The 16,270-nt window shown below is 41.9% G+C and overlaps 1 protein-coding gene across 3 annotated transcripts in view; it reads right to left on the reverse strand.

The window, feature by feature from the left end:
* Positions 1–461: 461 nt before the first annotated feature.
* The window catches only part of DPF3 (double PHD fingers 3), a 48,333-nt gene continuing 32,524 nt past the window's right edge, over positions 462–16,270 (reverse strand). The window contains exons 4-11 of one of the 3 annotated variants that reach the window (XM_053474667.1): positions 16,018–16,139; positions 15,322–15,408; positions 15,038–15,104; positions 12,376–12,522; positions 10,209–10,337; positions 1,575–1,687; positions 1,297–1,378; positions 462–892 (exon numbers count right to left, since the gene is read on the reverse strand). In XM_053474667.1, the coding sequence (XP_053330642.1) occupies positions 831–892; positions 1,297–1,378; positions 1,575–1,687; positions 10,209–10,337; positions 12,376–12,522; positions 15,038–15,104; positions 15,322–15,408; positions 16,018–16,139 (809 nt within the window). In that variant the 3' untranslated portion in view covers positions 462–830. Of the gene's footprint in view, positions 893–1,296; positions 1,379–1,574; positions 1,688–5,944; positions 6,420–7,469; positions 7,581–7,726; positions 8,491–10,208; positions 10,338–12,375; positions 12,523–15,037; positions 15,105–15,321; positions 15,409–16,017; positions 16,140–16,270 lie in introns of those variants that run through there. The other 2 variants (XM_053474666.1, XM_053474665.1) reach the window with 2 other exon arrangements.

Raw genomic sequence — 16,270 nt, forward strand, 5'->3', positions numbered from 1 at the left:
TTTAGGCTTCAGCTGATGTCGAAAGCCACTGAGCAGGGAGCGCCGGGGAGACCACAAAACCAGGAGACTTCCCAGATATGATGGCATCTCCTCTGCCATATAACAGGAAGCCAATATTTCTTTATGGTGGCCGGGCTCCCTGGCCAATGCTTAAGAGAGTTCACTGATCTCCCCAGCCAGCCCATTAACACCATGGAGGACTGTGCCGTGCTATAGTTAATTTCTGCCTGGCCCCACACGTCTTTAAAAGGCAGAGGGCCTGGATTTGACATCATATACCAGGACTCGGCAGCAAGGATGGTGGAGTGGAGGGTGCTGGAGCTGCCCTGGCTTAGGGCTACTTAAATACACCACGCCAGTGGCTTCCTGTTAATAAGCTCAACAAAGAGACCAAGTATGGCCGACAGGAGTATCTGCAAGAGCAGTTTACAAATGGATCAGCATTACCCGCACTCTCTACTATTGAAATATACATTATACAGGACCAGCTTAGCCTTCTTGCTTGAGAAACCTAGCAGTGATGACCCTTCATGATGAATACTGAAGTCAAGAAGCTGAAACACAATTCTCCTCACAACCCTCTCTTTAGTGAATTAACCCCAAAACTCGGAACCTTTCAATCTGAATACTGTTTTTGGAAACCCCACCAGTTCTACAACATGGAAGCATATCAGCACATGAGCCGGGCATCTGCATGAGCAGTATTGGAAATACCATCTGCAAGAATAAGACTTAACCACTCTCGTAAAACGTAGACCTAGCGTTGTGAATTTGTTGGTGTGTGTGCAGCAGGAGATGATGCAGAAGTTAATCTTCTTAGTGCATGCCGTCTAGATGGAGGGAGATGCCTTCTCTTTTAATCCGTTTGAACACAAATGGCAACTCCAGCTCCCTAGAAAAGATAAAAAAAAAAAGATTGATCAATGGAAGCTTAGATACTTTTATGCCTCCATTTTTTTAACAACGCAGTCTCATCAGATAAATGGAACAGCCTCCCAGTAGAAGTGGTAGAGGCTAATACAGTGACGGAATTTAAACATGCATGGTATAGGCATACGGCTCCTGAATCTAAGACGAGATTAAGTTCTGCGTCTTTACAGCAGGAAAAATGGGCGGTCGAATGGGTCCGATCTATCATTTTGATGAGCTGAGTCATGAGTACTTGTTTTTGGGTGCTTGTTACCTTATAGCACTTCTTTATCCCTATCAAACAATCTACCGAAACAGTCAATTCCAACCTTTAGGAAGAAACATCCATTTCAGACATTTTGGACTCATCTATAGACAGTATCTTACCTTCCGGAGGTTCTACCATTGGTGGACTAAGGCAATACATGTGATATCCACGATCGCAGTCATCACAGAACAGTAGCTGTTCCTAAAAGAACATTATTATATTTTAATTCATTTTTATTTAATCGCTTCAAGCCCTTTATAATGAGTAGGGAAGTGAAGGAGCTGAAACCACAACATTTGTTCTTGTCCATGAATTTGAGGAGCTTATCGGTGGAGGTTTCTCTTTATTGTGGTATCATTAGCTGTGGTGTGACTTTTTCAAACAAAAGGGTCCTTACGTCATTCTCCGACGTTCCACACACGGTGCAGGACTTGCACTCAATGCATTGCCACTGATAGTTTTTAACGGCCTCAATCATATTCACTGTGAACTGGAGACAAGTTGGGTGACCTAGAACAGAAGAACCCAAGACATCAGAAAAGAGCCCTACTGGGTCACCTTTTGTACAAAAAAAAAGACACGGGTATGACTCTACGTAGAAAGCAGGTAATAACCCATTTGCTGCCAGGGGATCTCATCGCAATTTGGACAAAAACACAATAAAATAATTCTAGAGCAGAATGGATCCCTGCTGCCGGAATATTATACACAATACTTTGCCAAACAGGAAGGGTTCAAACCCCTGGGCATTCATCTGTAAGAAGGTTAACCCAGATGGTATTCATCAATAAGAAGGAAGAAATCTAGACCTCCTTCTCCAAGAGACATTAGAACACTAACAAGAACTTAACCCCCTTTTTGTGGTGTTTAATTAGTGTCCAGTACGACAGGATGGACCTTTCGCATTTGAAATGGTGAAAATGTAGATGATAATAATGAGATAATTGTAGAACCGGTAAATGCGGTTATACCCGTCGCACCTTCTGAACGTTAACATGTACCTCTTTTTTCTAGAGTTGACCTTTCCGCCACCTGTCATCTTGTAGGAAAGATTATGTGGATGTGCCGTGAGGTGTGACCTATTCTAGACGTCTTATACTTTCCTGTATAGTTAACTTTCTTGATCACCGCTGACATATTCTGTTAATTTTAGAAGCTTGGGTCATGCTTCCTGCTGAGGTTATAATTTAATAAAATACATTATGGATATATTGGCTCCGGACCATTGCCTGATCTGAACTTATGTTTCGGGATAAGACTCTCTAGATCACCAACAGAAGCCAATGACATATATGTGGCAGCATGTTGGGTGGCTGGGCAAACCCAGATCTATAATTGGAGTGGCAGTATCTGTTAGTATGGTGCCCTATTGGCCACCGGGCATATGCCCAATGTGTCAGAAGGCCAGTCCATGTCTTCTCTAAATCTATCTCTCATCCAGTTTCACGCCTTTGTAAACACGCTGCCCTACATTTCTCCTGTAAGGTTAAATGCTCTGTACTTGTATGCTGGGCATAGTATAATTAAAGCAGAATGGTGGCCCTTGTTTCTGTTTAATGGGGAGCCCCCTATAGTCTCTAAAATAAGATCTCGGCAAGACTCCTGTGAACGGCTGCTCTGGGAAGCCCATTCTGACGAATACGCAGGCTTCAGTAGAATTACATTGGGAAATGCATTGTTTAGGAAAAATCCATGTTTGTTGTGGCTACCCAAGTCCTTCCATACGCTTCACAACAACTCCCTGAAAGGATCAATGCAACCCACCGATCAACCTCATGAACGACATAAAACATTAACCTCAATTGGGTTCTACTATCTGATTTTCTGTATTTAAATACAGTACAAAATGTTTGCAATGTAAGTTCCTACATGGTGGACGTGGCCACCTTTTGAATGTCAAACAGAATTCTTGTGTTGCTTTCCAAAGCAACCATGGAGCTCACCAGTACCTTCAGGTGTATGTCCGTGGTCTGTGTTTAGGGTTTCAAATATATTCTTCAACCAGTTAAGTGATGCTGTGTAGCCTGCTGTCTCATGTCATAAGGGCGACAAGTGTGTTACACAATGCCTTTGGCACTCATATGGTAAAAGTAGTGAATTTGACTTTTATGGGTTTATTTAATCCACTTCTCAGGGTTCCACAAGCTCCAGGAGATATGGTACCATCAAAGGTTTAGCCTTATGGCATTTCTTTCCCCGGGTTTTATATAGAACTAAAAGGAAGTTAGCCTTCTGTGACCCCATAATACGTTCGGCTCTTAAGTTCCGGGTAATATTCATTTGAAAAATTCTTTGTTTTAAGATTCCATGCTACAATATAAAATACAGAGGGGTGTCTCCACATGATCAGCATGACAGACAACACTATTTTTAAAAATAAGCTGTAATGTAGATTATATATATTTTAAAAGTCCTCATTTTCTTCATGGTGCTGGTATAACTGGTTCAGAATTTGCTATGTATACCTGTTGGGATCCATTAATGGGTATCCCATTGTTGTGTTGTGTTATGTACTATAAGGCATTGCCATGTGAACCCAGGATCATTTTAAAAATGCACCATTAAAGAAAAGAACACTATTTTCTGATATGAAGTTATGTGTTTGTCGTCGACGGGGGTCAAATTTGTCCCATTGCAAGTTCCGCTACAACATGGCTGTTAGTGGTTACCAACACCACTTGATTATGGAAGATAACTTATTGGGTTGGCTGCTATTTTAAATGTTACAAATCTGCATAAAGATTTTATTGATTCGCCTTCCAACCGGCTGATGTTTGATGTCCTAGATGTCAAAGATGAATTAAACCTTGCAGGGAAATCTAACCAAACACATACATGATTGTTTAGTTCTGTTCAACTCTCTGGTAACGGCCAGACGGCCACGTTAAGTGGTGATAATATGAGATGACCCGCAGAAAGACCCCCTTCTGGCGCTGATGTGTGGCTAAATCTTTGCTGGGGTACTCTATACGTTTGGTACCTGTGATGGATTTTATTTATGGGTAATTAAAAGTATTTTCTGCTGATTAATAACTTACTCTTGTTTTCGTAATTAGTTGACTGGTATGTTTACGTGAGCCGTACCAGCTTGAGAAATAATGTGTAGAGCATACAATAATAGGAATAGTACGCATAAAAGGCAAAAGGCTGCTAAATACTTTGCAAATCAAACATATTTATTAAGTATAACAAATAAAAGACAATAAGAGGAGCAAAATGGTAACATTGCTGATCGGAAGCAGATTTTTGCATGAGATCCCCCAATGCTTCGGCAGAGAAGTACCTTCATCAGCGGGCAACGATCATAAAAAAAGTAATGGTGGCGCTTTGTACTAGATAAAATGTCCAGATAACTTACCATCAAATGCATAGATTAAAAGTTATTGTTGTAGGTTTGTGTGCTTATATCTATGTCATAGCCCTCGACATTTCAGGTGTCTCACCTGTGGAGAGGGACTGGGCCGGCCCTGAAAGCTTATGGGCACCTCTAGGAGCGGCCACCCGCCTAAGTTGAACAGCCTCCTTGTGGCACTAGCATCGCTGGGTGGTCGCATGGAAACAACAATGAAGATCTGTGTTGTAAAGCCACAGACCCCAAATGATCTTGCAGCTCTCTGGTACAGTAAGACGGGATCAGAGGATCTCCCCAACTCACCCATGATCCCCACTGCCCTCAAAAACAGCGGCAGCTGCGTGGAACAGTTGGGACCCATTCACCATTGAAAATCTATTTGTGTTTACATTATGCTTTACCTTAAGGAGACCATGTTACCCATGCACTTATTGTTAGCGTTTTGCGGTATTTAGCAGCATTTTCCCATCTGTGCCACATTATCTATAACGTTGTGTGTAGATACATACCTAAAATCATTTTTTCTATAAGCACCTCTCTTATCTGACAATGGAGCATACAAATCCTGTCAATCAGTCCTGTCTTCTGCTGATGATTTAACAGTGGTCAGAACACAAAGGTGGTGCTGGTAATGTCTCTGAAAATTAATATACAATACTATTAGCAGGTCCAAGCCTTATTATCATTATCTACTTGGAAACAAGCAAATAACCACCTAGTGGCAAATCCAAACTTAAGGTGTTAGGTTTTAAGGTGAATGGCTATGGCCATGGACCTGCGTGAGACCCATCTGTAGTACTAGGTTCGAAAAAAAGAGCCCAAATATAGACCATGGATGATCAAAGTAAAGTTCACGAACCCAAGATAGATCATCTTGGGTTCGTGAACTTTACTTTGATCATCCATGGGGTGAGCAGGGAGATCCCTGGTCTGCACTAAGTATGTTTAATCATAACCTTGGACCACAAGTCTCTCTTGAAGATCCACAGATCCAGCTCCTGTCCCTCTACGCTACCAACCCAACAGTGGAGAGCGTCAACGCCTTTCATTTTATTGTTACTGGATAGCAAGGGGAGGTGTGTTTTTTTAGTTTAGTTGATTTTTTTATGTTATTGATCATGCTCAGTCGCATTATCCTGTTTAGTATTGCTGAGCGATGAAAGGACCACCTCTGTAAGCCTTGGAGATTTATCAGAAGGATCGTTGGAACCAGCAGTCAAGGACATACAATGGTGACATCGTCATGATGTGGTCGTCAATGACTGGTAGCTTATCAACATATTTGGACTGGCTATCCTTCCCATTCAAGATTCTTATCAGTTAGTCCTCTACAATCATAATCTAGTTAGAAAACCTGCAACCCCCCCCCCCAAAAACAAGCCTACTACACAGAATTAAATAGCTTATGTTACAGGTTTACAGATCACAAAATTGTTTATTTCCATAAAAAAAAAAAAAAAGTCCTCATTTCACATTAGTGCTTTCACTTTGTCTTCCACTTCCAGAAACAATGCATAAAAACACACAAAAAAAAATTGTGCAAAGTTCGCACTGGGACTTCCCTATTCTTTGTTTAAATATTGAAATAAATAAAAGGTCTTCATTTTTTTTTTTTCCCCCATTTTCTAACTGTTTTCTAAACGTGCATGAATTCAGTCGGGCGTAAAACACAGGATCTAAACTAAAAAAAAAAAAAAGAAAAGGAAGAAAAATATATAAAAAATAATCGTAAAAAAATCTTCAGAAAAGCTACTTTTTTTTTTGTATTGCACAAGCAAAGGTTAGGGTCCTCAGGGTAGGGCATCTGTAGGTAGACAAGTTTCTTTTTTAGTTGCCAAAAGAATTTTCATGTCTTGAGGGAAGCAGACGATCATCGAAGGGCATGGTGGACTGTAAGGGAAGAAAGAAAAAAAAAAAAAGGTCACCATATAGGCTACTATATAAAAAAAGTGCAGGTGATGTCTTATTTGGTACACGTCATTTTCTTAATTATTTGTTAATTTCGGGCTGAAATAGTGGCGTATTTACCTTTGGCGCTGCCCTAGGCCAAACCCAGGGCAATAAAACCAGCCGCCCCCTCCGCACCGCACTCCTTACTGCTAAGCGTTGAGATATGATGTCATATCCCCGCGCTGTGCCTCTTAAGGATGTGTGACGCGAGAAGGAAATTAACTATGGTGGCTTTTCCGACGAGGCATGGTCCTCCGTGCTGTTAATGGGCAGGCTGGGGAGATCAGCGACCTCCATTTTTACTGGCCCATAGGGCAGGGGCACTACATGGAGGGCAATCAAGCTCCCTCTTATGGACCTGCTGGCCTAGGACGGAATACGCCACTGCCCGAATATATTGGTTGTAAATGAATCAGACAAACATATTTAAATACATCCAATCAAAATGCAGCTAGCCAGACATATATGCTAATAATGCGTAAACTCCAAATATTCATCTTATGAGGACGCCTAATACAACACATGTGTATGTTGCCGACTTAACGTGGTGCTCCCCATAGCGCGCAAGAGCAAACGTAGAAAGTTTGTGTAGCACGCAGATCCAAGAATCCCATGAAAATAGGTCAGGTTTTTTTCTACGATCAAATTTGTCATTTTTAAATAAAAGGGTAATAATACGATCTCCAACGTATAGCCATCAAGAACAATCGCTTGCAGGGTGTACTTGAGGCAGGTTGTGCAAACAGAGGTGGTGGTGTAGGGAAGATTAGGTCCAGATCCAAATAAGGTCTACTTAAATTATGAAGATGTGACTATTTCTGTTTCGAAGAAGCAGAATGTGGTTGAAATAAGGATGGGGCCAACCCCAAAATAGTGAGTGAGCATGGGCAAGCACCACTTGCTAGCTGTTAAGCTCATAGCCCCATATTATATATATATATATAATTGAAATAAGAGGTGGTCTATAGTGTTACCGAGTTGGTTGCATACCTTAACAATCCTGCTGTAGTTCAGTCTGATTTCAGCTCAGCAGGACAGAAGATAGTTTGGAGTTATTTCCACCGCCCCGTGGACCATGAATGGTTCCTGCTTTGGTATCTTCTAGTAGGTTGGATATTAAACAAGGAGACAAAAGAGTCTTTTAGACTATGGGGTACGTCTTCCGAGCCACAGAAAAATAAATAGCATGTATAAAACAATGGCGGAGGAAAAAAAAATCAAGTTGAGGTATTTTATTTCATGTGCTCTTTCTTTTTCTTTGAAATGTATTAGCATGTGAGTGACTTGTTCTACAGCTAGACATCTTCTGACCTCGTGCAGGAGATCAGGTGGCAGAAACGGGGAGAAGTTTGCTCCGTGTATATCAGTGTTGAAGTAAGACTGAAGAAGGCCTACTTGCTTTAATGCAGAAGCCATCATTTACAAAAGTCTTCTTTCTGAGGTACCCTGGGTCGTAGCCACAACAAAAAGCGGACTTTCAGTGTATTTCCTACCTTCTGTATTAAAATAACGTGTTAACGCTACTATGTTTTAAATATAAAAGTCCAAACTGGTTTTAGGTCCAGCCTTAGATTTGCTGGTTAATACTGGCGACAGGCGCTTTGGCCAAAAAAAAAAAAAAAGTTTAAATCCACAAAGTTTTGGTTCAAAACAGCTCATAGAACATTCCGAATTTTCAGATATGTCTGATGCGGTTGTGCTTTGAAAATGCAGATTACGGAAAAAAAAAATGTCTTAAAACAAAAAAAAATTAATTAAAATTAAAAAAAAGAAAAAGAAAAATGAAGGTATGGATTATAACTGGAAGGAGATGTGGTTGATCCAAATTATTTCCTTCAGGAGTCCCCCTGGTCCTCTGCAGTTGGGGAGATTGTGGCTCGGACAGAGGAAGGTTCCTCCCAGTCATCCTCGTCAAAGCCATGAAACGTGGATGTGTCGCTTTCCGACGTGGAACCGAATAAGTCCTCTGCGTTGTGCATCTCCTCCTTTCTGCTTTCTCTTCCCAAATGAGCTGACATGTATGATGAATATATCAGCACAAGGGTTAAGCAACAGACATTCAGTTTCAATGCAACAAGCTAGCACAACCACATGACCACAACAGGAAAGAATAAATAAAAAAAAAATATATATACACAAAAGCGGGCATTCATTTCGAAAATCCACATTCAAATTTATGTTCAGAAACAAGGCAGCAAAGGGGTTATTGCTTTTTTGCTTACGTTTCATACTCAACAAAGACGGATCCCTCAAACGCCTTATTGGTTGAGCTAAACCTAGAACCTAGAACGCAGCTTCAACGTTCTAGAATCGGGTGAAACAATAGGTCATTATTCTTTCCGTGATACCTATTCATGAAGGCAAACCGTTACTGGTTCAGATGAGAAGAGATGGGTAAGCAAGTCTTCCAAACCCCGTCCTGCATGCACGTGCTTGTTAAAGGACTGGAGATGCTATAGGTGAACTATCAACGTATTCCCCTAGGCCACCCATAGGGCCGGCCCTGTTGTGTGGACCAACACAGCTACTGTCCATGTTAGAGGGTCACACTGAAGCATGGAAGCTCATCTTACAATCACAATGCCATGTTCACTAATGGTTGATACATTATTTAAATGTACAGCTTTCTGTAGGTCTGTCTGCTCCCCTCCCCCCCCCCCAACAATACTTAGGGCTAAAAACTGGTCAAGGCTTTATTGTTACGTTTGGCGTTGCGCTGATGTTTATGTATTTTAATGTAAAACGTTCTGCTAGATATAAAAAATGCAGTCGGAAGAAAAATAAATATATGGAGGGCTTGTAAAATTATTTGGTTACGGTGGTAAATAAAAATCCGCTTCGTGTGATTTTACACACAGTTGTGTTAACCAACAATCGAATTAAACGATGATGCAAACTGAATGGTCAGCACTACGTTTCCAGTGTCTTATTAAAAAAAAAAGACTCCTAAAATCATGCATTTAATCAGAAAAACACAGCACCCTGTATAATTTATGGCTGCAGGGAACGCAACTATAAAATATTCACATTTAAACATCTCACAACACTAATAATTCAAACGTACATGTAGTGCAACGAGTCAAAAAGGGGTTTAAACATTCGTAAAGGCAAGCCAAGCCTACAGAACAAGACGTTTATAATGTCATTCACAAAAACGAAGCCCGATACTCCATTTTTTGGAGACTTACCTTTGATGAAATGGTTTTTCCTCTTTTATTTAGGTTTTTCTAAGGATAGCTACAAACGAGTGTTCTCTATAGGCCTATAATACGCATGCTGTAGGTAAACCCATCATCCTAAAACCTTCTTCAGTTTAGTGCAAAAAGCCATACCCAGGGCTGGATTACACATTTGTAGTCAAAACACCTTGGCTAAAATGCATAAAGCACCATTTCAAATAAGATAAGAGGATCTACGTGACCGCAACACCAAGTTCTCTGGACCTACAATCCATGGAACCCATCACAGGTGGGACATCTTAGATCTCCATAGCTTGTGGCCACCAGTATATCCAGCCCTATCGAAACCTACAACGGCAACGCAAATCTATTTTGATCCCAATATGAATGACTCAAAGGGACACTTGTTCCTCCAACACCAAAAGAGTGAGTTCGGTGTTATCCAGCTCAGAGCAACACGCAAACTCCTACTTACACCTAAATATCATGCAACGAGTTCCAAGCTTCAACAAAGATAGGAAAAGCTTGCGAGCAGAAAGGTGTGACCTACCAGAGCGTCCGCAGTCCGCGCAGGACACGAGCTCCTCTTGATGTCCCGTCTTCTTATTCATGGTTGAGTCCCCCAGGCAGAAGTCGCAGTAGTCGTTGGAAAGTATAGCACCATCGGATCCTTTGCGAGCTGGGTGAAGAAGATGTCAGATTCTGAGTACCGTATGATTGAGTCGGGTGGAAGGAGAATAGGCGATTAGAGATTTTTTTTATACATTTTTTGATTCTTGAAATTTTATGTATTATTATAAACCTTAAATATATACAGTAACATTTTGTGCTCTTTTTTTTCATATTCTATTCAGAATTTTTCGTTCATTTCCTTAGCCAGACTGCTTTCTTTTGAGTTTACCCCGTAGACTACTGCGAGGCTGGCAATAAATACGCACACTGGCCTCAAGCGGTGCGCCGAGGAGCAACACGAATTCCTGCGGGGGGCTCTTGTGATCTGCAGAATCCCGCTACACATTTTCAAAAGGAACGGCACAAAAAAAAGAGTCCATGCAGCTATCATATGCATTAAAGAGCTGGAGGGTCCCTTTAAAACACTTTTAACCCCTTAAGGAAAATGGGCGGTCCCTAAACCCATTGAAAACAATGCATTTTGAGCCCGTACATGTACAGGCTTTGTCATTAAGGGGTCAAACTAATCAAAAATGTTGCATGTGTAAAAATAGAACATTTAACAGTGTTACGACTGCATGTATACAGCCTGAAGTTACCGACGTTTGATGAACCTGAAACAACAACTAGAAGAAATATTGTCGTAGGCAGGTACATCGGAGGCAATGATCGACCCACGTTGTGAGCTGTTGGACGTCCCGACTTAAGTAGGTACAGTCTGTCATCTAACTTGGGTCAGAATATAGTTTTGGTGCGCTGGGCTTGCTGGAAGATGATGTCTTTGCGAGGACTCGTGGTCTGCACTTTAAGATTCTGCTCTTGCGTTTAAAGGTAATTTCGCAAACGCTTCGCCGAAGGAAGCACCACGCCGTGCCACGTTGGGCCTTCGAAGTAAATCAGCGTGGGAAATTACCCTTGTTTAAAAAAAAAAAAGTGCCAAACATATTAAAAAGTTCCACCGCGTGAAGCATAAAGACGCGCGTCGGGATTTCTGGCCCGTGTTTGTTTTGTTTCTACATTTAGAGCATTAAGTGCTTACTTTGGAAGGTAGAATTAGCGAGATGAAGGAACAAGCCGTAGGACATGTCTCGATGTATTATGCATTTCTCACCAGGCTTCCTATGGGTTGCACGGTGTCCAATTTATGCCTAGGAAGACACATGCTGGTTTTGTGCTGTTTTTTCTCTCTCCACGTGATAGGCCCCCAGCCTCCACTAGTCGGGAGGTTGCCGTGGCAACCGGCACCCGCGGTTCATGCCACCTGTCATTAGTTTGTCTGCCTAAGCCATTACGCGCAGCAGTTCGGAGCCTGCTGATTAAACGCAGAAACACAGAATTTACCGGACCCGCTCGGCCCCGTCTGGTCGGCCCGTTTTCCTGATATAAAGACTCAAACCTTAATCAGTCGTCAGTCTCGTCTTAGATCCAGGAGCCGTATGTCTATCCCATGCATGTTTAAATCCCCTCACTGTATTAGCCGCTACCACCTCTGCTGTGAGGCCTTTACATTTATGCACCACTCTCTCTGTAAAGTCAAATGAGTATAACATGTTGCACAGGCATGTGTGCAGAAGGACCCCTCCTTTAACATCTGGGGTAAATGTCGACGACTGGGAACCTCTGGGGTCTCAAACATATAACACACAGCACGCGGGCAGCAGCGGGAATAATCCGGATCGAGGGAAAGGAATTTAAGCCAGAAAAAGTGAATTAGAATCAATTTACAACAGAACGGGAAAAGCCAGACGATCATTGTATGTAGGCGGACACGGTAACCCCCAAGCTATAGGGTTGCGTTCGGACAGCTGCCGGTGTTCTGAAACAATGTATACAGATGGGTGGGCATGCATACTTTGCAGCATTTTACAAGGCATGTTTTATTAGTCTTAATCTCAGCATTAACCCTACGGGGACCCGTTGCTGATCATGTCACGCGGTTAAAATGAGTGAGGCCAAGCTTTGGAACGGTAGTACACTCACAGGCATTCTAAATCAAAACACACAACAGAACACAGACAATAAAGACGTACCGTAGCGGAACTTACATTTCTGGTTTTCGTTTCTGAGAATGGAGGGAGAGCACGGGGATCGTGTGTCTTGATCTCTACTGTCTGTCCCTTCTTCATCAGCTAGATGGGTATGGGCGTAGTGGTAGCTGAGTCCCGGACGGTTCTTGTAACGTTTGCCGCAAACTAGAAGGTAATGTTTTTATAGATATATAAATCGTCTTAGAGATTTTGCTCATTAAGAGAATCGAATAGCACATTCTGATGCACCAGCTACCACCCGTTTACTCCGGTCTGCCACTTGATTGTTCCTAGATTATCTTTTGAGGCCAGAACGATGTTTTTAAACCCACCTGACCCCGATGTCTTCCATCATAAATATATCTGCATAACCCATCAGTTCTGAATGTGAACATGAATATGAAGCGCTCATCACTAAGGTTCGATATCTCAAATTTTAGTGGCAGCTCAACCGATTGGGCTCCAAATCATTTCAAAAGCATAACTTCTCCATCAACAAAGCGTTGAGTTGAGTCAAGTTGATCGTTGAGATCATGGAAACGGTCAGTCTTATTGACTAGAATAGAGTTCTAGGAGCAACAAAACTCTTCCTGGAGAGTTGAGTTGGCTTTATCGAGTTGGTGCCCATTTTCCAGTCAATAGCCAACCTTACTCAAGGCAAATTTCTGAGAACGGGCTGAGTTGCTATGCTCTGCATAAGCTGGCAGTCAAGTCTACTTCACCCGTGGTCAGGTTCAATATAAGTGACCATCATCTCAATGGAACTTAAACCTTTGTAAGTAGACCCCGTAATGTGATGTCCAAAACATGGAACTGCATTGTTTAATTCCATATAAATGTAACTTAGCGAGCTAGAAAAAGCAAATTCAACCAAAATTTATATTTTCAGTGGGACTTTTCATGTATTTGACAAGAGTTTTGGCCATTCTTCCATATTCTTACAACCAAAACACACCCCGGAACATATTTTATAGCCCAATAACGTTTTTTTTTTTTTGGCCAATCGGTACGTTCATTAAAACATACGATATGCAGTAGCAATCACAGACGTAATACAATGAAATTAGAAATGCGGATGTAGAAATTGTATCGTAAGCAATTCGCGAAACACCCGACGTTCTGTATCCAGTGTACGGCATAAACGTCTCCAACAAAATACCGAATGCCGGTCTGGCAATTTTTAAATGTTACAACCGCAGGCTGTAATATCCTCACAATTCAGCTGTATACATAGGTTACATTCTGTGAGAGGAAGGCCTGAAAGGAGCGGAAAAGGCGGTAACATTGAAGTACCTTTGTCGGCCGTTTTTGAGTTATGCTTTTGTTTGTAACTATCTGCAACAGAGAGAGAAAGAGAGAGAAAGAAAGAAGGGTGAACCTCGCTGCCTAACAATGCATTCAGTGGAATGGAGAAGGAAGGACGTTGTAGGAAACAGAAGAAGGTGTATACTCGATACCGTATCGCTTGCATTCTGACTGCTATAGTCAGCTAGTGTCCAGAAAGCAGTGGTACTGGAATTGCCAGAAGGCCTAGCAAGCTTTGGGTTAAGCGAATTTGCCTTCATAACTTATACTTGTCTTAGATTCAGGAGCCACATGGCTAACCCATGCATGTTTAAATTCCCTTACTATATTCATCTCTACCACCTCTGCTGGTGGTAGCAACCAGTACTTAAGGGGTTCCCCACTGCAGCAGCGTACCTCCCGACATTTCAGATCGTTGAGTGGTGGCCAAATGGAAGCTACAATGGAGGTCTATGCAACAACTCTGTTGATTTAACAACTATCTGGGATAGTCTAGGAAGATAAGAGGATCTCTTCAACCAGCCCATGATTCTCACGACTGAGAAAAAAGTACCGATATTTTGCACCTGAATCTACAGACTACAGTAGATGGCATGAACATCTGACGCTCAATAACCTGTGTCACTATACTTTAAGTGGACAGATAGAGGTGGTTAACCTTGGCTTGCCGGCCTTGGGCGTAATGGCAGACAGTAACCCACTTTGTGTTACTTGGCACACACAATCTGTTTAGAATTCAGATTCCTAATTTAAGGTATCAAAGTCTACTTTGATATTGCATAATACGGCCAATATTATTTATGTAGGCTCAGACAGTTCACCTTCTGATAAAATGAAACTCCTGGGGTAGTGATGGAGAATTCAGGGGAAAGCACGCAAGCCACAAATTAGGACTGCCAAGAGCCATGAAGGGGGAGCGAATCGGAGGAAAGCGCACAAACAAATATTTACGGCCTAAAGGAGAAGCTGACAAGCCGGGGAGACTGCAAATATGAAGACTGGGGAAGACGAGTGTGATAAGTCAGAGATGTATGTCTGTTGGTATAAGCTGGGTAGATGGTAGGAAAATAGATATAGTATGCAGAAGGACAGAGATGTCGAAGCGGCTGAAGGAGAAATAAGCATAAGAGAACCAAAAAGGAAGCCAGGATCAACGGCAGCATCCACATTGCAATAGCTGGATTAGGATCTGGACATTCTGCTGGGCAAAACTAGCATTATACGCAGAGACCAAAGTTATATATTATTAACATGCATTTGGAAAAAAGGCAGCGCAGCTTACTATACAGAACGAGGATACAGTAAGACTGTTATGGAGCCGGACCAGGCTGAGCTAGACGGAGAGGCCTATGAGACTATGGTTGTGGTTACTTACTGTCGCACACGTAGGGTTTATCATGGTCGTCATATGAGGTGTCGTTCCTTCTCCTACCACCACGTGCCTGGAATTGAGAAGAAATTGCCCCTGGTCAGCTTATGATTAAGCAGAGATATATCCCTGTCTCTTTACAAAGTTCCCAGTGCCAGATGACGGGTTGCATTTTACAAACAAGGGTTACTGCTCTGAACAACACAAATAGTTACAAAGAATTTGTTGGTACATACAGGTACACAGGAACATGCTGGTATTTCCATAATAACGCTTAGATATTTGCTCACCCGTCCCCTGCTTCGGTTCTTTCTCTTTGGAACTTCTTCTTCCATGTCATCATCATCATCTGCATTCTCATCATTTTCCAATACTCTCTAGAGTTAGAAACGACACAAGTTGCAACACAGAGTCAGCCATGAAATGAAAGATGTAAGAGAGATAGGGTGTGTGTGTGCGCGCGTGTATATATAATATACAAGAGTTATAACATTAAATGCGCTTACACTTGGAAGGCCTTAAGGTCTACTTGTGAAACGTTGCCAGTCTTTTTACAGAGTTTGTTAAAGATTTGTGGGCCCTAGGCCAGTGATGTTCAGAAACAGAGGCTTGGGTAATATACGTTTTAGAAGGCACCTTGGAGGGTGCCACTTTGAGTAGGCATCGCACTACAGGATCTATTCTTTAAAGGGAGAAGTTTCAGCTCCTCGACTTCACTATTCATTATGAGGGTCCAACCCCAGAGAGGTTCTGCTCCGTGAAGAGTTTGGCTGGACCTGTATAATGTATAGTTAAATCAAAGAGAGATTCCTTTAGTCTCCTCACCCATTGAAAGTTGAGTGAAGACTGTTTTTGAAAAGCAACTAAGAGCATGCTACTCCATGTGGTTCTGGGGCATGTTTCGGGTATTCATGCTGAGGCTGTGGTAGCAACACCAGCTATTTCTTGACATTCTATTGATTACCGTGCAACCTTGTCCAAAGTACCTGAATTTCTTGTAGACTGTCCTCATCTCTGGCATCCTTCCGGTCAATTGACTCCCCTCGAAGCAGAGCTTCCAGTGTAGTTCCCTCTGACAGAACGTCTTTCCGTAGAGGAAAATCAACATCTATAGAATGAAACATTTTTGTTTTTCTGGTTAAGGTTCCGTCAGTTTTGTCTATTTCACTAACCATTTATTATCATTCACTTTATTTTGGAGGATTACCGTAATCCCCCCAGCAATATAAATATCAATAT

This window comes from Spea bombifrons, chromosome 9, assembly GCF_027358695.1.
Source record: "Spea bombifrons isolate aSpeBom1 chromosome 9, aSpeBom1.2.pri, whole genome shotgun sequence".
NCBI lineage: Eukaryota > Metazoa > Chordata > Amphibia > Anura > Pelobatidae > Spea > Spea bombifrons.